Source organism: Leptidea sinapis, chromosome 12 (assembly GCF_905404315.1).
Source record: "Leptidea sinapis chromosome 12, ilLepSina1.1, whole genome shotgun sequence".
NCBI classification, from domain to species: domain Eukaryota; kingdom Metazoa; phylum Arthropoda; class Insecta; order Lepidoptera; family Pieridae; genus Leptidea; species Leptidea sinapis.
This window is the reverse complement of record NC_066276.1, coordinates 10,570,451-10,593,312: the sequence shown is the minus strand read 5'-3', so window position 1 is coordinate 10,593,312 and position 22,862 is coordinate 10,570,451. Positions and strand designations below refer to the sequence as shown.

The 22,862-nt window shown below is 34.1% G+C and overlaps 2 protein-coding genes across 2 annotated transcripts; one reads left to right on the top strand and one right to left on the bottom strand.

The window, feature by feature from the left end:
• The first annotated feature begins 1,883 nt into the window (after positions 1 to 1,883).
• Positions 1,884 to 20,169, top strand: LOC126967133 (uncharacterized). The gene is made up of 4 exons (XM_050811558.1): positions 1,884 to 2,875; positions 4,285 to 4,348; positions 6,791 to 12,593; positions 14,961 to 20,169. The coding sequence occupies exons 1-4, from the start codon at positions 2,232 to 2,234 to the stop codon at positions 15,305 to 15,307; spliced, it is 6,858 nt and encodes a 2,285-aa protein (XP_050667515.1). The 5' UTR covers positions 1,884 to 2,231; the 3' UTR covers positions 15,308 to 20,169.
• Positions 20,101 to 22,741, bottom strand: LOC126967163 (vacuolar protein sorting-associated protein 51 homolog). The gene has a single exon (XM_050811624.1). The coding sequence runs from the start codon at positions 22,443 to 22,445 to the stop codon at positions 20,340 to 20,342; it is 2,106 nt and encodes a 701-aa protein (XP_050667581.1). The 5' UTR covers positions 22,446 to 22,741; the 3' UTR covers positions 20,101 to 20,339.
• Between the last annotated feature and the right edge of the window lie 121 nt (positions 22,742 to 22,862).

The following is a 22,862-nucleotide window of genomic DNA, read 5'->3' as shown; positions in this document are numbered from 1 at the left end:
GAGTCGAGTTGGAGGCGAAAAGAGCGCACAGGAGCTCGACTTTCTCTTTTGCCGTATGGGCCAGGGTATCATTCCTTATGTGCAACGGCGGCATGGACGGCTGGTTGAAGTTACCGAGAGCATCTTTCGATAACGACCAGAACGCCTGTTTTGCAGTCAAATGCTGCTTTAACTGACGCATCGAACCAGGACTGTGATCTGCCACCGATCGGTACTACAGAGCTTGGTATAAAAATATCCATGCCCTGCAGTATCACATCGGCTACTGCAATGGCGCAGGCACTAGGATCATCCGAAGGGAAACAAACCTTGCCCCAAGGGTAGGATGCAAAAAAGGAACGCATCCTATCCCAATCTGCTGACTTGTAGTGCCAAACGCAGCGGGTCGCTGGTGGTTTGCGACGTTGGCGTCGGATAGGCACTACACTCCTGAGCAGGCAGACCTGGTCGGACGTTCCGAGAGGGGCGTCGACAAAGACCTGGTAACCATCGGGATGTGTAGTCAGCAGAAGATCTAATAAGGACGGCACGTGGCTATCCACATCCGGGAGCCGCGTTGGCGACTCAACCAATTGGGACAGACCATACGCCAATGCAAAATTATGCACAGATTGCCCTGCGTAGTCTGGGGTACGTGATCCAAGCCATTCGGCATTGTGCCCGTTGAAATCACCCAAGACTACGATTTCATCGGAGGGGATCTGTGCAAGCACGTCGTCAATTTCCGCCTGAATGCAGCCCATGAGATGATCGGTTTCTGCGTTACCACTATGGGACCTGTAGACACACGCATAGATACGGACGCGGTCATCTAAATCTACGCGGAGCCAGAGAGTAGACAGGTCCCTACCCTCAAAATTGCCGAGACGGTGACAGCAGATATCCTCCCTAACGTACACACATACCCCGGCATGAGGCAAAAAGTTGTGCTCAATTTTGTACCCGGGATACGTTAAATATGACGTATCGCTAGGTCGAGATATCTGCGTCTCCGTAAGGAAACACAAGGCCGGCTGCGCCATCTCAAGGTGGTGGTGGACGGCGTTTAAATTGGAGTGAATTCCCCTGATATTGCAAAAGTCCACGTTGAGCGTGGAGCGGGGTGCCGTGGTGTTACTGCCTCGTTTGGCCTTGGTCATGCGCGGTTCTGTGCCCACCCAGAATACGAAGGGCAGCCCGAGCGAGAGTGCTCGGGGAGGGATTCTCCGGCTCTGCTAGAGCTGGTAAATCCCATGGGCCTGGGACTCCCCTATTCTTTTTACGCCCCGGGGAAAGTACAGTCTTATGTAAAGAAATGAGATAGAGTGTTTATATTTTTTGTTTCGCAATGGGTGACGGTTTTTTCAAGGTCAGCACACCCAGTGTGCTAAATAAACTTGACAGCGCTGCATAGAAAACTTGTGAAACGTTTGCAATATCCACTATTTATTCAACATCAGTGACAATTTTAAGTATAATCGAAGGAAATATGGTGCGATGTTGTGTTTTACGATGTAAAAGTGATAGTGAAAGAACACTTTCTTTATATATTGTACCTATTGTACCTATATATAGGATATTATTATCTGTCTCATGTTGGCCACACCGAACCGATGTCTAGTTACTATACTTGGGGTTTATTCAGTGTATAGCCAGGCATATCAGCAGCATTTTTTGTAATTGCCCGTTTCTCAGGGCTAGCATTCATTAGCCGACCTTAGCCTATTATTATTATCAACAATACTCTATCAACTTTGTGAACACTTTAAGGTGGCTGGCTGTATTGGCTAGAACCATGTATTCCTCCTTGCGTTGTACGAAGAACAAACAAAATCGACATTTGTATTAAAAAAAAAACGTCGGCCATCTTTAAATATATCATTGATGTGTTGATAAATCGTGTTCACCGATCACAGTACTGCGTTTAATTTTGTATTCAAATAAATTAACTAAAAATATAAAAAAACAAAGCTTTGATGTCATTACGTTTTAAGAGACCATTTTGTACAGAACATAATATAATGTGTCCTGTTTACAGTGGAAACTAAAGGAATCGTTTTGTTTTTGTGTGAACTGTGAAGTGTCACTATTTCATTATCGTTTGTTCCAAATAAAAATTTCACTCGTAATTTTTTCTGCATCTGATCTAAGTGCTAATTGGACAATCGTCAAATCATTTTATCATGTCGCAATGGTAAAAATGAATGAAAATATGTATTCAGTCTTTAGTTATTGAGCTCAGATGACTGAAAATGGATAGATTGAATCAAATACGTAGTGAAGCGGGAAGTTCCAAAGACTCAACATTGGATACGTCTTTAGCACCTAGTGAAGCGTATTTGACCGCGAATGAGAGCGAGTCTTCTAAATTCTTTTCTTTATCGGAAGTTGACTCCACATTTAGCATATCTCCGACAAAAGAATCAGCCTCAGCAACTACGGACGCTGATGAAACAATTGCTGAGCCTAAACTTATATCTAACTTGTCGCCAATAGCGAAATCTAACGATATAAGTAGTTTTAAAATTGGAAAACATATAGAAGCAGCAAATATTTTATCAGGTGGTGTAAATATTTTTGAGGATAATTCTTATGATGGTGATGAGCTTGTTATCGACGATAATGCATGTAAAGACGACACCGAGGCGTCAAAAGAAATTCCCGAAAGACTTCATAAACTGGAAGAAAATTCACCAGTTTCATTGGATGTTGCTGATGTTATACCAAGTAAAGATACTGAAGTAGTCCTGCAGATTGATGGGAAAAATGTAGATGCTATTGACATTGGCAATGACCTTTATTTGTATAGGCAAGCAGGTGGAGAAGAATTGGCTGCTGTGCAAATATTGGATGATAACCAGAGCCAACAGCCAAGTTTTAAATTTTTGAAAGTCCGGTGAGTCTCCTCTCATATCTATATATTTATTTTTAATAATTCATTCATATGAAAAAGTTTTACACAATATTTTCCAGACTAACCATCATAGGATTAAAAGATATTAAGGAGCAGGTACTTTACCAAAGATTTAGACTTATTTGTACATAACTTAGTTTTGCATTAGGCTTCAGTAAATGTAACCTCTTTAAAAAAATTTCTATGACTGCTTGAAGCACATTCCACACATAATATTTTGTAAAAAGTAAACTGTTAAAAGAGTGACTTTAAGCTACCTACTTAAGCTAATTTTGTGAGAGTAGGTAAGTGAATTTTTAGTAATGTAACCTACTGTAATGTTGTCTACCAAGCATTTGAATTGATAAGCTAGAGTAACTTCTAGCACACATACAATATTTTTGCTACTTACTTCACATGTGGTTTGTACATTTTCTGGGACCCTGTTGTAAAAGCATATACCAGCTATTAGGCAAATACATTATTTTTTGTCTGTCACCCAGAGACTACACATACAGTTCTATGCAAATAAAAAAAATATTATTATTCTATTCTTTCTAGTGGCTTCTGTGGAAGGGGCACCACAACTCGCCAATGTCACGTTTCAATAGACCAACAAGCTTAGAGTATGTCATTTGATTGGTGTAAACAAATTTACAAGTGATTATAGTAATGACCGGTGCCCAGAATCAAAACAGATTTATTTTTTTATTATACCTGAAACAAATATTCATGCTGTTAGATTATAATGGACAAACACTGATAATATTACTTATATAAAACAATTATTGTGTTAGTTATAACTTAATATTATTTTGTTTAATATATTTACATAAAGTATTTACTTTTTGTAACATTGATTGTTTTAAATTTAACGATATATTTATATATGTATAAGCTTAAATTACAAATAAAAAAAAGTAATATACACTATCAAGCCTTGCACCCTGTTTTATAATATATCTAGCTGACTCAACAGACATTGTTCTGTACATAATAAATAAAATACTGGTTTGATGAATTTGTCAATAATATTTCCTAACATCAAGAATAATTTTGTAAAATATGCTGTTATCCTTGTTGTTATAATGAAATTGTTTCACACCACAACTGCCAATAAATTCATAAAACAAATATTGGAAATAAAAATAATTATGGGTCCCAAATTGAAATAAAAACCTATATCCTATATATCAAGTTGGACTAGACTGCACTCCACAAAGTGATCCCTATTAAAATCCATTCATTAGTTTAGGAGTTCATTGGAAACAAACATCAGGACACTGGATTTATATATATTAAGATAAACAGCATTTTGGTTGCTGTCTGCACATAAGGTGCTTAAGAAGCAATGTAACCTCTTTAAATTTTTTTTTACCTTATGTTTGACTATGATTGTATATTTGTTTTAGAGAAAATGCTGAAGGAAACCTAGAGGTGTATGAAGAAATAGAAATAGAAGTCCCAAAAGAATTGGTATGTATGATGATGGATGTGGTATATTTTTTCAATCTTCCTTTGCTAAATTAATAGACTTGTACAAACATATTATTATATTAACTATAATTAATTTATGTTCATACCAAATCTTATATATTGTTCATTTGAATGAACTGGGTATTAACTCAAAAATGACTCAAAAAATTAAAACAAAAGTAAGTAAGAAAATCAATATCTTTCTAATGAACTGGGTTTTAACTTGATTTGTTTTGCGTGAGGGGTATGGTATGGTATAGGGGCTCTTGTTTCCGCAATTAAACCACTAGTATGGGTCCATTTTGCGTGCAGTATTGGCCAGTTGCTCCAACCAGCCCAGCTCCCTCCAGAAGTTCAAAACACAGTGTTCGCAGACTTCCTGGAGCGACCTAATATTTGTTAAAGTTTAAGGTTGGCTAGCCACCCCTGCCCATTGCAGGATTACTTGAGTGACCGTTTCGTCCTCAGCTAGACAGCCTCTGCACTAATGACTGTCCTTTACGGAGATTGTGAAAAGGTGACTTGTTTAGTGATGTGTGATCCATTAGGGTGTCCACCATAGGGTGTTATATGTGGCGTGAGGGGTAGTATCTAAACTTTTTGCTCATAGTATTTGACAAAAACAGGTTTATTTAGTCTTGCAACCAATCTTGTATTGCAATGTTGCTGTTTGTAAACAGAATGTGTTTGAAATAATATTTTCTTTGAGATATTTTTTTTTATTGTTAAGGTTGTCTACAGTATGTTTGAGGTAATACTAAGTTCTTTATAGTGTTATTGAATTTATTCATATTTTTTCTATGATAAACTGATTAAGTTTAATATAGTGATGAAGATAAAATTTAGATTAAGTGCTTTCTTTTTTCTGACTGAAAAAGAACAGGCATAACTTGGCTTGTGGAGCTGGGTTCTAGCAAGAGCATATATAACCATGCCTCTAGAATTTGTCTTCAATGATGTCTTTGAGTCCTCTTGAGAAGATCATGGAATGGGATAAAATCAACCTTGTCCAATTTAACCGCCAGAAGACTCAAGTTTGAGCTTTTACCACTATAAAAACCCTATTTGTCGTATCAGTGTTCTTCGACAACACATCCCTTAAAGCCTTGCCTTGTATTGGAATACTGGATCTGGAAATCTCAAGCCATAGCTAATTTCGTGGTCTGGATGTCAAAGCCAAATTGGCTTCGAAGAATCTGGGTATAATAATTAGATCACGGCAATACTTCAAGCCGGCCCACAGTCTAGCTCTCTACAAAGCGAAGGTTGAGCCACACATGGAGTATAGCTCTCATCTCTGGTCTGCCGCAACCCAGTACCATTTCACCGCAGAGCTGCCTTAATTATCAGGGATCCAGTGCTCTGTCAATGTCTAGATCACTTGGCGCTGAGGTGAGATGTCGCTTCATTTTGTGTCTTCTACTGCATTTATTAAGGGGAGTGTTCCAAGGAGCTGTTTCACCTGATTCCAGCTGTTGAAATCCATCTTCACACAACATGCCACAAATTCTGATATTATCACCACCATCTGTATGTATGGCTTTCCTCCACAATGCTGTTTTCAAGAAACTTTCTTCCACATACAACAAAGCTGTGGAATGAGCTTCCTTGTGTGGTGTTTCCCGGACGATACAACATGGGTACCGACAAAAAAAGCGCATACACCTTCCTTAAAGGCTGGCCACCAGTCTTGTGATTCCTCTGGTGTTGCAAGACAATGTGGGCAGCAAAGCATTTTGTACTGATTTTGCAGAAGACTTCTTTGATCATTTTTTTTGTGATATTTTTGTTACTTTACATAGTTTGGTGTTTGTTGATTTAGAATAAGAGCAACAAGGTCAGCTATTTCAAAGAAATAAATATTTTTTTATAGTATAATAGTTTGTTTTCTTGCAGTATTATCTCAACAGGAACATTTTTGTGATTTTATTATGACTGATTTTTTAAAGTAAGATATTTTGAATGAAATATCTTCTATTTACATAAATCTCTAAATATTTCATTCATAATATCTTACTTCTTCTATTTCCTACTTTTTTAATTTAATAGCTATAGAGAATTTTGAGATAACAAATAACTTAAAATAACTGTTAAATATGCATATAGTACAGGCATATATATCGGCTTTTAACATGTATACAACCAAATCTTAATAGATGCTGACATAAGCCTCAATAAGACTTTAAAATCAGTAACCCTGTAGTAATCAAGCCATATGATAAAGAGTTCTCCCCGGTACAAGAAAAGGGGTTATAAAGCCGTTAGAAATTCTAAAAAATAAGAAATCTTTTCCTTATTCCCATAAATAAATATCAATAGATTTTTTTTTGTGAAAAATGAAGTGGTAATTATAATAATTTTTTTGTAGTTATTTATTGATATGTAGCTTAAAGATTATAACAGAACTCTTTTGAATTATTTTATAATTTATACATGTTACAGCCTAAGAAAAAATCAATGTCTGCTGGAGAGGAGCTATGTAAGATCCCCAAAGATACACATTCTGCTACCATTTTTAAAAGTGATGCTTCTGAAAAAGATGTTACATGTGTTGAAAATAATGCTTTTAAGGAAAAAGGTACAGAAACTCAGAAAGAGTCGATTGATACTAAATCAGAAGTAAATGTAAATGGTAAAACCATGAAATTAAGTGAATCTCGAAAATCTCCTTTAATAAATACATTTACACCTATGACTTACCATTCAACACCCAACAAAGAGGGAATACCACTCACTAAAACAATGGTTAACCAACAGCTACAACCAAGCCGGCATTCAGAGAATGTTAAGAAAACTATAGAGGTGCATATAAATAATTCCAAGCAAAAGTTGGTAGAAACTTTAAAGTGCCCAAAAATTGAAGTACTAAAGGAAGAAACCAAAAATGCTGATTTACCACAATCAAGCAAAGCAAAGCTAGTTGAAGATAATAGTAGTATTAACTTCAATGAAGGTATAAATGACAAAAAATGTGTCAAGCAACCTGATGGAATATCCAAAATATCTGATATAATTGTTATTAAACCTGAATTTTTAAATGAAACTAATAATAAAGTATGCAATGACAGCCCCAATTTACAGCCAGTCTCAATTCAACCACCTGAAAAATTATCTTCACTAACAGCTATAGAAACTGATAACCTTAAAGCTAGCAAACCATGTTTACAGTCATTATCAACAGCTAAAGTTGTCCCTAAAGAAATTTCTGTAGAAACAACTGATAGACATAATGATTGTGATTCTAGCAAAGTGTGTTTGATTGAAAGTGTCAAAGAAAATAACAATTATACTTTACAGTCTATGACTACCATTTCACTACCTATTGAACCTTCAAAAAAAGATTCTATACAATTATCTTTCCAAAACATTGGTAGTAAAGATGTTTGCATAGAGGTCCCTATCAAGAAGTGTGTTAACAGTCATATTTTGCAACCAATATTAATTAAAGAAAATGAAAACTGTTCATCACAAACTACATATAAAAATATTGATTGTGAAGTAAAGGAGGTGTGCATAGTTGATCCTGTCAAGGAGTGTGACAATAGTGTGATATCACAGCCTTTGTCAAATATAGTAGTACCCAAAACAGTTTCTCCACAAAGTACTATTAAAAATGATTGCAAAGCTGAGGTGATATGCACAATTGAGCCAGTAAAGGAATGTACTAACAAACTTTGCTTAACGCCACTGTCAAATGAACCACTCAAAAAAGATTTACCACAAACAGCTGATAAAAATAATGATTGTGAATCTAAGATGTGCAAAATTGACCCTGGCAAGGAATGTAACAACAGTCCCATTTTGAATGTATTGTCAATTGAAGTACCTAATGTTTGTTCACAAACAACTACCAATAGTAATGATTGTAAAGCTCGTCAGAAGTGGATAGGTGCACCTGCTGATAAAAACAGTCTTATCATACAGACATCAGAAATGGAAGCGTCTGAAAAAAGTCCTTCACCAAAATCTACTGAAAAAAGTGAATGTAAGGCTGATGGTGATGCTTACACAGGTATGCTAAGCTACGATATTGTCAAATGTATTGAAGAAATCAAATGTGATATGCCTTTAGATTTAAAAAGTGGAAGTATAAAAAGTTATGAAGTTAAAGAAATTAATAAAAACCCAGCAAAAATGGCTACTGAATTAAAAAATGAAATTGATGCAGTCCATGAAAACAAAAATTCAAGTTCAAATGTATCAAGCAATAAAGCTCAGGTTCCATTTGGGAAATGGACTGAAGCAAACAGACAAGAGTTTTTAAATAAGATAAAAGAACCTAAAATTACTGCAAGTGTACCTAATACTAATCAATTAAAACAACCACATGACTTAAATAGAAGAGATGTTTTGAAGAAAATTGATAGCCAGCGCCAAACAAGTAATAGTCATTTATTGAAAGTTCAACAACTGAAAATTAGCACTAATAGTACTCCTTCAACAGCGTCCGCTTTCACTAAGGTTGAATCCCAACCGAAAACTACAAATAGTCTACCCCAAAAATCTTCAAATTCAGATAATAAGAAAATGATACCTAACACAAATCTAACAGATATTAAGGAAAACAAGTTAGAAAATCAGTCACCTCCTACAAAACATAAAAATGTTTTGAGAAAAGAAGTATCCAGAATATACAATAATCAAGATTTAATAGATATTACAATAGAAGATCGTATTAATCGAGGTTTACCAAAGGTTACTCATGGTGATACTAAAAATGTAAAAGATGGAATTACTAAAGACAATGTTCCAAGCCTTAGCTCTGTGACATTAGATGATATAGAGAGAAAAATGAATGAATTACATGGTATTCCTTTTGTTGAAAGGCCTGTGCATGAGTTACCCCTTTCCATTGATAGCAAGCCAAGTACTTCAAAGGCAGAGGCAGGTAGTGATAAAAAACAGACACTTGCGCCTTTTACAAATAGCAAGCCAAGTACTTCAAAGGCAGAGGCGGGTAGTGATACAAAACAGACACTTGCGCCTTTTACAAATAAAAGCCACACTTTAAAAAATGTTGGAAGTGATTCGTTATCTGATGATGAAATTATTGAACATGAACCAATTACGGGAGATATGGTTTTATTACCTAAAGAAAAGTCAGGGGAAACTCCATCTCAAAACACGAATCTAGTTAAAAAAGACACTATTATAACAGAAAAAGATTTTGATAAATTTGCTAGACGTAACTCCATTACTTATGAAAACTGCATCACCGTAAATTTTGAGAAAAGAGATCCTCGTAATGACAATCAAACTATCGTTGGGTTAGATGTGCCAGTCAAGAAATTGTCACGTAATGAACTTATGCTTGCAGAATCAAAAGCAAAGTCTTCTCTAAAACAACAAAATATGAGACAGATTAATCAACTTAACAAAATTCCAACAGCCGTCAGACATTCTAATGAAGTTAATACTAACAAGAACTATCAATCCAAAGTTCAAATCGCATACCAATCGGCTCTTACAGAAAAACGTCAGCATGAAATTCCCATTTCAATTATTGAGGATAAACCTGTTAAAGTTGTTTTCATGGATTCTACGATAAAATACCCATTAGAACTTAATAAGATACAGGGTCAAGATCTTTCCCCTTGCAAAAAGTCAGTAATAGAATCTGAAAATGCTACCCTCAGTGCATCTGAATCACTAGATTCAGATACTTTAGAAGGTTCCTTGGAGAGTAAAATATCACAGGAAGAAGTTAAAGTTAAGACAAAGCATCAAAGAAAGCAAGTGTTGACACCTGTAATAGAGTCTGCGGATATGCAATTAATTGAACCAGGAGATTTAGGAATTGATGTAAAATCCAAAAAGAAACGTAAAATTGACGACAAGAATGATAAAGGTAAACTCTTAGTAGTTCCAAAAAAATCATATCTACTAAGCCGTAACATTGACGGTAAGTTGTGTAAAATACAAAACATTGTAAAAAATTCGGAGGAGCCTGTCATTAGAAATGATGCATACATAGTTCACTCGGACCCTTTTTATGCAATTGATAATTTAGTTAAGGCTGCTGAGCTTATTGAAACACAATCTGAAAATAAAGATATCAAGGTAGAAACACATGTAAATATTCCCCAAACTTCACCCCCTAAAAGAGGGAGAGGTCGCCCTCGGAAATATCCAGTGCCTGAAAAAGAAGAAAAATCTAATCTCATTCCAAGTCCCCAGAAAAAAATAAAAATAATGGATGAAAAAAGAGTTCGAAGTGATTCGGAATCTGAAATAAGCAGTGGAGACGAAATTGTAAAAGAGAATTGGACTATGGGAAAGATAAATGAAAATATAGTGTGCCCTATATGTTCTAAGCTATTCCGTTCTGAGAATGTTGTTTTTAAACACGTTAAACATTGTACAGGCCCATCTCCTAATAGGTCTGACTCTGACAAGCTTAGTCCTCGTAAAGTACGAAGTTCAAGAGATTTTAGACGATTATCAATGGGGAGTCAATCAGATTTAGAAAGTGAGGACGAAAATTTGGCTTCCAATATTTGTTTATCGCCACCTTCAGATAATGTAAAAGAAAAGATTTATGATGGATTGAAAGATAGAGAAGTGAATAAAGTAATTAAGACAAATATGAAACCTATTAATCATGTTTGTGAATTATGTGGGAGAACTTTCAGACAGCTCTCATATCTTCTGAGTCATAAACTTCAACATCATAATAAAAAGTCTAATGATGAAAGTGTTAATACATCTGTCTTTAATTGTGAAGTTTGCCAAAAAACATTCAGAAAACTACACCATCTGGTACAGCATCGCATTATTCATAATCCAAGAATGACTTCGAGATTAAGCAGAAAAAGTTCTATTGAAAACAATGATAGCAAAATTCATAAATCTGATACTTCGTTGAGAAAAACTGAGGATCACAGCGCAGGATTTCGTTGTGAGCCATGTGATAAGTCGTTTAGAAAACTCCACCATCTTGTTGAACACAGAGAAACTCATGATGGCATCAACAACAAAAAGACTGCAGCACTAAATGTGCCACCTGATGTAAATAAACAAAATGTACATCAATGCAAAAAATGTAGTCTAACGTTTAAAAAGCTTCAGCATTTAATTGAACATAAGGATCAACATTTGGAAACAAGCTCAGATAAATCGGACGATAAAAGTGTTCAAAGCTCTCTTTCCACTAAAGATATTATACATGAATGTTCAATTTGCTATATGGTGTTTCCAAATGAGCATTCCTTAAATAAACATGCCTATGCATGTCAAAGAAAGAAGAAACAATCAATAATTAAAAACTCTAAGCAAAAACTTAGTAACGAAACTGAATCTGACTCTGAAGAAGCAAGTGCAGTTGCTGCTATGTCAACAGAAAAATCACAGAGTGCTATTTTGAAGGAGAATCCTGACGAATCATTAAAACACAGGGATACTGAAGACAAAGAACTAAAAGCAAACTTAAATGATGATAAAATAGAAAGTAAAACAGAGATAATGGGTCAATCAACAGTAGACTCTGATAGTAAAAGTGATGATGATTTACCTTTAGTTTGTGCTAAAGTTGTAAAACCTTTAGCCGATAAAACAACATATGAAACAAATTGTATTGGCCTTAAACATAAACTGAAAGACGAAATAATAACTATCACTGATACTCCAACACCCAAAAAGAAATTTATTGAAATAATTACAATACCTGACACACCTGTACCAAAAAAAGAACCCATTGAAATACAATCTACAGAAAATTCACCCACACCCAAGAAGAAGAGTGTTAAAGAGATAATGGAAGTTATTGTTACAAAAAAATTAAAATCGTCGAATGTTCGTTTACCAGCAGATGATACCAAAACAGTTACGGAATCAAGTGATGATGATGAAATTAGATATATGTTGAATCCAGACTATAAGCCAGAAGAAAGTGTCAAGGAAAAGTTTATGAAAGTCCAAAGCCAAAGATGTAATTCATTATTTTCACCTACTTTGAAAGATTTAAATAAATCAAATTCCAAACATACATCAAAACTACCAAGACTCAAATCAAAACAGATTGATACGAAAACTACGAAAAATCTCCAAAAGGACATAATAATGAAAGATTCTGATAAGGATATCAAATACTCTTTTCCAAAAAAAACTCTTGAGAAAACTGGATTGAATTATGACAAGAAAGTAGTAAAGAAATCATTATGTGAAAAACGGAAATCTCTTAACGGTATAGCGAAAAGGAAATCATTAGGCAAGCAAAAAATAGAAACTCCGCAGAATATTCGTAAACGTAAGTAAACCTTCAATATTATATAGAATAATTATATACTATACACCTTCTGCATATAATCTTAGGTTAGGGTAAGTGAACAACCAGCATTCTATATCTATTGTTGTCCCACGCAGTTCGTATTTTAGCATGGAATAATCGTTTATCGAAACTTAAAAGTTCCTTTTAAAAACTTCATCCTTCACACCTTCAGCGACTAAGGCTTCATCACTTATATGCTTATATAAATTTATATGCTTTGAAATAATCCTTCAATGATGGAAATAGATAGAAATCACTGAAAGCTAGGTCGGGTAAATATAATATGCCGAATATCAAGTATCTCGACGCCCAGCATTTCTGGTACAAAAAAATTTTTGCTAGTTTGCCTCGGTGTTTCTTGCGAATTTATTACCGAGTTTGTATTTTATCTGTTGTGTGTATAAAGAACCAGTAACAGTAGCTCTATGGTTGAGATATTCAATTATGATCACCCACGTACTATCTCAGAAAAGAGTGCCCACGAACTTTCCGCTCTAACGACTCGCGTTTAATTTCTGGGGTTTGGCGATCTATATAAAAAAACCTTTTTATTGGTACCTAAGCTTTGCTAAGGGCACTGTTGTAGAATCTGAACCCTGTTACCCTAAAGAAAACATTTCATCGCATGCCACAATTCAATCCAATATTCCTTCATTTTTGTATCGATTCAACAAGGCAACACAAGCTTCCACACGCGGTTCTTTCTGCAGATCAGTCAAATGATGACCCATACCTATACATACCTTTATATATTTTTTGAGCTGTTTCTGCCCCGTTAGTTCCGCGTCGGAACTCGTATTCAAAAAATCACTCAAATTTTCGAATTGTTCATCAGTCTTGTCTAAGCTGAATAAGCTGACGGACTGTCACCATTGAAAAACTCAACAAAAGCGGTATCAAATAGGCCAGTAAAAATAGAATATTTTAACCTCGCACTAAATTCTCAATCCAATCTTTTTTTCTAAGGCTTAGGGTCACTTACTGAGCATAAAATCAGCCAAATACTGCCAGATACAGGTGGAGGTCTTGAAAAAAACATTTTTGGCCGATATCTCGGAAACTGTGCACTTTATGGCAAAAGTTAATTTATTATAAACCATTATTGTAGAAAGTAAAATTTCGCATCTTTGGTTTACTATAAACTTTTTTTAAACTTAGTGCTTACGATTTATGGCCCATTTAATCAATATAATAATTTTAGTGTGCTAAGATGCTAACGCTACTAACAGGACGACGGCGGGGTGGGGAACGCGGAGAGGGTGAATGGTCGCTTCTCGACTCGGGTCCTGAATAATAAGTCTCATTCCGTAAAATCAATTAAAGAAATAAGGTTTGGTACTCCTGCGGTCATACAATAATGTGTAATTCAGATCGCACAGCGATACTAACCTACATTTTTATTTATCTAGATGTTGCCTCTCTTTCTATCGCGTGACTCTTACCTCTTCTGATGAAATTAGGGTTGACTTCTTTACCTAAAAGTCTACCTACCTAGTATAAGGCCATCTTATAAAAATAGCTTAGTTTTTCCCATAATATAAATAGTTAGGTAATCGATCAATATTCTTTCATGGTCAAATCTAAGTAATTGTAATATATGCGTTGGAAGACCACGACATAGTCAAACCTACTTAGTTTATAGGAAATAAATAGTTAGCTATCATGAATGGCAATAATTTTATTATAATAATAATCACTTTAAATTAGACTGTTTCAGTATGTTTTAGGAAGCTTAAAAAAATAAATTTCGATCGCAATGACCTTTAATATGCATTGCTTAATTTTTGAAATATCGGTCGGAACTGTGAAGTAGGTGGCAACAAAACGCGCGTCCATCATTGTTCGCTCGTGAGTTCCGACTGGCTGGTAGAGGTGGTCGTTAAATCAATAAACTGTTATTATTAACAGTTTTATATTCGTTAACGAATTAACTGTTTTTCTTCAACGAAAAAACCTGTTGAACATAATAAGCTAATAAATTCAATCAACGTCTTCGCCCGAAACTCGCAATAATTGAAGAAATTGAATACCTCGCTAAAACAGCTTAATTGAAAACAGTTGACGAATTTGCGAATTTGGAGTATAGAGTTTGTGTAAATTAAACGCCCCTGTGTATATAAAAGAAAGTATGATAAAATGTATATCGCACAAATCACAAAACTCAGTTATATCAGTGGCGTTTGCCTATAAACCGACTACACACGAACCGCGTCGGACAAACACAATCTCTCGACCCTTCCTCGCTGCGCGTTCCGCTACATATACATACATACATGGTACATATTATTGTACCTACATTTCGCAGAAACAATGAGCATCCAATAATTATTTTAAATTTAATTTCAGGTAAAGAAATAGAATACAGGTGTGACTGTGGCCAGCTATTCAGCAGTGATGCATTACTATCTCGACACACAGTGTTAGCTCACACACCTCCCCGGAGAAGGAAACATCGCTCCCCGCCTCCAGACAAGCCAAAACCAATTGCACAACCAAAGCCCTCAGCGCAAAATGTTACCACATTACAAAAATCCAAAATAGGTGCGGAAACACGAAAATCTAACGTAAATAATAGTAATGCAACAAAAATTGTTAACACAACAAAAACTACACGAAGAAGTACAGCAAATAAAGCGCCGGCACTGACTGACAATGAGAAGGTAAAGAAATTTACGGATAGACCGAATAAGTAATGTGGCTTAAATTGGACTGAGTAGATTCCAATATTTTATATGGATAGATTAAGTCAGAATGATTGCTTGTGCTGTTTGAAGTCGCTGCGAGCGCTCATAGGTAACAGACGGACCATTATATTTTTACAATCAACATGTTTGATAAAATAAAATCATATTTTTCTGAGTCCAGCATCGGTGACTGATAAGGAAAGTGGATAATGATATGTATTTTGTCAATTCGTTCTAATTGTAGGTATAGTAAGAAAATATAATTTATGTTTATAATTTAATGTATTTAGTTTTAATGAACTGTTTTGCAATCGATTATTTTAAAGGTTTTGGTTTCATATATTTGTTCAAGTTTAGTCTGTACTCATTTATTTAGAGATGTATATATGGTAACGTAATAAATATGCTCGTATTTATTATGGGGTGCTAAGACAGGATAGTCATGCCATAATCCAGAATCTTTACTCACATCGCTTATTGAGGTCATTTAAAAAAAAGGTCTTGCAACCAGAAATATTTTAAATATACTGACACCATCTTAATATATTCATTATTATAGTTAAGTCTAAAAATATGGGTAATAGCTGGACTGTACTAGAAATGTATAATTTGCCAATTGCACCCATCAGGTAATGTTGACTATTTGAAATAGAGCTCAATTAAATTAAAATCCATGAAAGATCACTCTTTTGTTTTTAACACAGGGTACATTATCTTCTAGCCCACTGTTATTATAGGTATGTTAAATTGTTACACCATTTCCTTTTCAATATAATACTCTTACCATCTTCAAATACTTGCACTATTGTTTTTAATGTGAACTCTTTTATTTCATTCAATTATAACAAATATAACTAGCTAAATAGCATCTTGTCGACTTTTGCTTGCAGCTGATATGAATACTTCAAAAATGGTCGAGAATAATAATTAACTGATACCATAGACTCGCCCAGCCCAGTAATGTGTGACCAATTTTGATTTGTGAATGTGTTTTAGTTAGTGGCCTAGTATTTAAAAAACTAAGAGGCTAATGCCAAGCGTGGCTGACTGTTTGCGACTCGTCAAATCAAAATCAGTTACAGTAACAATAGATTCGCTTACCTTTTCTATCTTGCTGTATCTCCGTTAGAGATGTCCTTCTATCTCGTACGCTTTGTTCATCTATATGCTAGTATATTGTAAGGTTATGGTATATACGTTTCCCAAAGGCTAGTGAAGAAGAGTATGACCTTTGGCTGGATTTTGTTTACCGTTTCTTCTTTATATTGAACTAGCCGTTCTCGCCCTCTTCGCTGGGCGAATTTTAAAGAATCTAGAATAAATTTCGCATCGAATGGCGGTAGTTTCATGTCGATACGATCAGTGGTTTAGACGTGATTGAGCTTCAAACAAAGACCATTTTCATTATATATATATATATATATATATATATATGGATAAAGATTGAGATTTGCCATCACTCTCTCTTTGAAAAGTATTTAATGTCAGTTTGAATCTGTTAAAAAATGTATGGCGAATAGTAGTCTTAAACTTTCTATCAAGAAGGTTAGAATTTATTAAAAAATTATTAACAATTCACAACAAATTTTTGCAGGCTATCGCATAAGGTTTATATGGTAAACAGATAAGATCAAAGCTGTCGACCTAATAGTTATGACAGAAGATAGTAAATCTAACATTTGTATATTATAGAGGCTTGATACTTTGGATCGGTATATTATTTGTCTCCTAAAAGAATGAGTGCAATCTTAAAAGAAATATTTTATTGCTAATCTTCCTATCTATATCCAGATAGAATTTTTTCAGACAGTCAACTCCATATTTTTTTAACATATTAAATTTGATGCTAAATACTTTTCATCCATTGAACTGATGGGTGAAGATCACTTCCTATTCGGATCCTTTACAATATGTGAACAAAACAGAAACGACAATTCGTCAACATTATTCGGGAAACAACCCAAAAATGATTTTATAAAATGTCATGTATTTCAATTATTCTCAACCGCTCTTCTTGAAATCGAGCGCTCGAAATTCAAAAATCACTTTCATCTTTTCTTTTCAATATTTATAGCTTTTAATAAAGCAAATCTAAGCTGTGGTTTCACTCCGATTAAAGTCAGTTGCAAGCATAAACTTAGTATACTAGCGTTATAGATGGACCCTGTGTGAAAGTGAGATAACTATCCTTACATAAAAACCGAGGTGTGAAAAAGAGACGGAATAGATCAAGACCGTTTTGAAACAATTTAGAGTCCATTAGTCTCCTGTCAAATTGGAACGCATTTTAATTTTAGTGATTTTATCGTTATTGTTCTGTGTTTTAACGGATATTAAATAAAAAATATAATGGTGTCGTGTTCTGTATTAGATTGTGTTGTTGCATATAACAACAATCCAACTAAAGAAACATTTCACAGGTAAATACTGATACTTCAATACGAATATATAATAATATGAGAAGACCAAGACGTTTATTTTCTTAAGATTATAATCATTTAAGAAAATATGTGTTAGATAATAAACAATACGTGAATATGACGCTTTTTATCAATATTTGTCATAGGGATTGACCAAAAGCAAAATACTACACACTTCACTAACACATCTGTAAAACAAGCACACAATGAACATTATAAATTTAGTCTCGCCGTAATGAGGAGAGTGTTTGTCTATTACGCTAGTATACAAGGCTTATGGTTACAGCGAATACCCCATAGCCTTATCAGATAAAAGTTATAAAATAGTCATATTAATACAAATAAAATTTTGTATCTGTGAAAAATATGTATTACTTAAAATGTAGATATGTAATAATTGTATTATATCCTGTCTTCTTTTCTTAATAATCTCTACCAATTTTTTGTATTGTTGCAACAACTTATTTTATGTTTCAACTTAACTTATTAGTCTCAAGCCATCATAACATCGACTTGTGAGACAGTTGGTTAATAACCTATTACAAATTTGTTATATTATGTATCATTTATTTTATTTGTAAATCTATTTGACATTTTTTTTAATTTTGTTGTATTATTTTAATCAATTTGTTCACGTTTTGCAATGTGTATAACATATTTTGAGATCGCCAATTTAGATTTAAGACTTTTTTTACACCCACTTTAAAAATATGTATATATCAGTTTGAATACACCTATTTCTAGACCAATGTCTTCAAAGAAAATTATATATTCCCGAGCTGATGATTATACCCAATAATAACTCTCCAAGATCTGCTTATATTTCTTGTTCTGGCTAGCAACCAGTAAGGATGTAACAATGTGCAAATCCTGATGCAGAGTGTAAAAATCCGCACTTGAATATCTGCCATATCTGGGGTCTTACAAAATGCTGGCTTTAACTCATTAATCTATGTCATGTCGGTTAGGGAATACTGTAGTCGGCTCGATGGCAGAAATTTGCAGAGAAAAGCATGAAAAGTACATGTTTTCAGCACTCTTGCATTAAATTTTCAAAATGTTTACTTCATTGCTTTTGTATGTAATAATATATTGACAATTCATTGATACAAACAGAAACCTATGCCAGATTTCCTTATGTAAATTTTAACATATCAAAACTGGTCTTTTCAGGTAAATTTATTTGATTTTCATAGATATGACAGAGCATTTCAGCTTTGATTAGTTATAAGTGGTTATACTATGTGTTATTGCCATTAAAAAAACCGGTTGCAATCCGGGAGAGCCGGTGGAAGTGAAAACTTGAACATTAACGTTGTGCATTTATTTTGGAATGGTTAGGGAATAATTTCACACGAATTGCTTTACTTATCAGTATATACTATCATTTATGTGGTTAAATACAATATTCTTTTATTGCGCTATCGTACAAATGACAATTTATATAACATAAAAAATATAACTGTTCAGAACTATTACAATTATTTTACATTTTTACAGTTTATCTCTCAGAAAAATCAAGTTTCATCCATAATAAACTGTAAAAATATTATACAATAATTCAATCACTGGTCCTATGACCGTATGATCATTCATTTGAAATAGCCGAACTGTAATTAGTGCGAAGCATAAATCTTTCATCCAAAATGTCAACGTCTTACGAATTTTCGATCAGGCCACGTGTCCTGACGCGAGTTTAACATTTTATAGCCGTTTTCACTTCAATAAACATAGGCATAACCCTCAATGTTAACGTGTTGTAATTTGTAAAAATCGAAAAATATAATTTTATCTTTTAGATGTTTTTTCGATCTTCACATTATTAGTATCTTATTAATAAAATGAATGTTAACTTGATGTGAATTATTAGTGACACTTGTTGGTCATTCTATGTTGATGTTTTTGTAGTTTTAAGGTCAAATGATAACATAAATGTTACGAGCTTGATAATTCAAAAGGAGTGGCAAACTTTATAGTCAGTACCAATATTATGAGCTTCCCCCCCTAGTGTTGCTGATTTCTAGATGTTAGAATATTTCGACAAAATTATGGATGTCTTGTATGTTAATTGTATATTTTTAGAAATATATCACAGTAGGCTAAAAAGAAAATTGAAATACAATTAAGTAATAATAATTATTCAGAACAAACCAAAAATACAACACTATTTTGGATGACGATCTGTCTTCATTTTTAGAATGTTATGTATTACGTCTTTTCAAAATTTTTAATATATATTATATGACCAAATTATTAATCTGTTTTAGTTGTAGTTGATGTAATAATTGTTTTTAATTTTAATTAACTCCTAACTAACCTTTCAATAGATGTAGATAATGTCATGTGGAATTAATTTCTAGGTGCATTTAAATAAAATATATATTGAGTAGATATCTTTATTTTTAATATGCTGCAATTTTCATTATTGGGTTACAATAAAATACAAAAGTATGGTGGTTTTTATTTATAATAAACCTTGGTACCTACATGAATATAATATACTGTCATATAAATATAATATTATAAAATAGTGCTTTAGTCATTTGAACTTATAAACTAATATTGTATTAATATGGATTTCTAACAAATAACTTTCTTATAAATTAAAGCATCCATAAAATTCATCCTCGTTCACATATAATATCAACAATACTTGGTTCCATAAGCTGTGGATCAACACACCTTAGTTGTGCTGATGCTAAAGCATCTTCTAATAGTGCATTCAGTAGCCTCTCATCAGTACCCATACATGACAATCTTTGTTGAAGGAAATGTACATCAACTTGTAATTGTTGGAGTCCATGGCGACTGAAAGTACGCAATCTTACACATTCCACCAAAGCTTTTAATGCAACTTTTAGTGCACCATTTGACAAAGCTGCTCTATCAGCTCCTGCTGGACTAAACACTTCTATTCTTTCAGAGAATAATCTATTAATTGGTGAAAATGATGATGGAGCTCTGGACCAAATTGTTCGTCTACTTGAGTCACTTGATGGCTTTAAGCTTGTTGGGAACAGTTGGCTTGCTGCACTATCTGCACTAGCAAGAGTTTCCACTACTCTTCTGCAAACAGCTCTCGGACCTCTAGGTTCTGGTGCACGGAGCCAATCACGAGCAAGTACAGACACTCTCAACATCTGTGCTGCCATTTGTCCAATGTAGACAACTTCACAATCTAATGCAGATTGGGCAGCAGTTGATAAATTCACCATGATGCTATTAGTATCTTTTTTTTCAAAGGTTGTACCAGGTGCTGATTCCTCTAAAAGTTTGGTAAGGTGGGTATGTAATGTTGTCACTCCCGGTTCTTGCATGTCCAAGCATAACTTTGCCAAAACAAGAAGCAGTTCAAATGGGATATTATTTGATGATTGGAGGACTGACATTTGCTTAACCATCTCGGAGAGATCAATCAATGTCTCCGATATTACTCTCCAGCATCCCTCAGCTACTGCTTGGGCACACCAAGGTTTCAAACCAAAAGACAAATTACTCTGCAAGAAAGCCATTAAATCGAGAAGTGATGCTTGAATTTTCTGCATTAAATGTACTTGTAGTGAATTTAATATATCTTTGAGATCAGCATTTTCAGTACCCTTGCTGGCAAGAGATTGTCTTACTTTCATAAGATTTTCTTTAAACTGAACCTGAATAGTTTGCTTTTGTAGATTTGCTTTATGATTGACACATTGAACTACAACATCTAGAGCTTTGCTGGAAACTGCATCACTACAAACAATCTGAGACATTGCCTGTAATTTTCTAAAGAATTTGTCTAACCCTCTTATCAAAATTTCTGTTCCAGCATTTTCTGGTCTTTTCACAACATCCTCAAATAGTTTAAACACCTGTGACATCACTTTTTGAGCAAAGTCTGGTAAGTGAGCACTATGCTTATCTTGAAATATGTCATCATAACAAGAAATAACAATCCCTAAATCAGCCAACAATGTATTGTTGCACTTTTCCACCCAAGCTAATATATCTGTACTGTCAACCATTGCACTTAAAACTTTAAGATGTTGGTCAAGCCTACTTTCTGCACAATTCAAGAATATATCTTGAAGTGATGAATCTGATTCTTGCAGTTGCCTCAATAAACCCACACTCTCTGCTAACTCTGAAGCTGAGGTCTCCGGACTAAGTAGCCTCTCCTTTAAACTCTTCTTGAGGGCACAAATTATTTCTGAACATTCGGTTTGAATGCTTTGGAATGAAGGCTGATCACCATATTTATGTAATACTTTTTGAGCGTGCACATAATCATTGACAGCATCTGTGTATCTTTTTTCTTGTATTGCTGTATTCAACTGAGTAGGTAATAAGAATAGGAACTGCAATTTGTCTAGGAGCTGACGGGTACTGCAGAGTCTATTTACATTATTACCACTGTCTTTTAGAGATTCAGATATCTGAGAACTAAATGCTGTTATTTTATTCATATTTTCACTTAATTTATTCATTTCTTCCTGCATTATTTGAAAGTCAGAACGCATTTTGCGCACCGTTTCAGTGGCAGATATAAACTTATTATAATTTTCATATACTAATGTTTGCATTTCAGATTGTAAGTATTGGCTTTGATTTACAATTTCAGCTTCCTTGTCCATAACTTGTCTCAAAGAGGCACACTTCAAAAGACAATCCAAATACATCTCCGAATTAAAATTGCCTCCATCAATATCTAAGCTGTTCTCTTCCATTTCCTTCTGCGTATCAGTCATGATGTGAAGTTTGGTAAAGCTTTAGATAGTTATAATCAAGTGTGAGCTACACTTCTGCTAGTTGGGTCATACAGCCAATTCAACACCCTCAAGTTAAAAAACAAAAACGTTTGTGTACCTATCTCCTGAACTTAGATATTAATATTATTATAACTTTTAATGCTTGTGCAAGATGCCGGTGCACACATATACAATTAATAATAAATATTAGTTATGCTACCAAAATAAATATCATAGTATACCATTATTTAACTATTTAGTTTTTATTAATAAATTACTATTTTTATTTAGGTAGGTACTCAATTTAATTTGACAGTATACAGCTGTCAGCTGATGTCAATATAGGTCACAGATAAGAGTATTTAATTTATACTGACAAAGATAGGCAGGATAGGAATAGGTGTCCTTCCGCCGCGA

What these genes read in the sequence shown, in the direction of transcription:
- LOC126967163 (XM_050811624.1), bottom strand. Translation starts at nt 22,445, where the DNA reads ATGACTGATACGCAGAAGGAAATGGAAGAGAACAGCTTAGATATTGAT.
- LOC126967133 (XM_050811558.1), top strand. Translation starts at nt 2,232, where the DNA reads ATGGATAGATTGAATCAAATACGTAGTGAAGCGGGAAGTTCCAAAGAC. An exon ending in TTTAAATTTTTGAAAGTCCG is followed by an intron (nt 2,876 to 4,284) that starts GTGAGTCTCCTC and finishes TATTTGTTTTAG; the next exon opens with AGAAAATGCTGAAGGAAACC. An exon ending in TCCGCAGAATATTCGTAAAC is followed by an intron (nt 12,594 to 14,960) that starts GTAAGTAAACCT and finishes ATTTAATTTCAG; the next exon opens with GTAAAGAAATAGAATACAGG.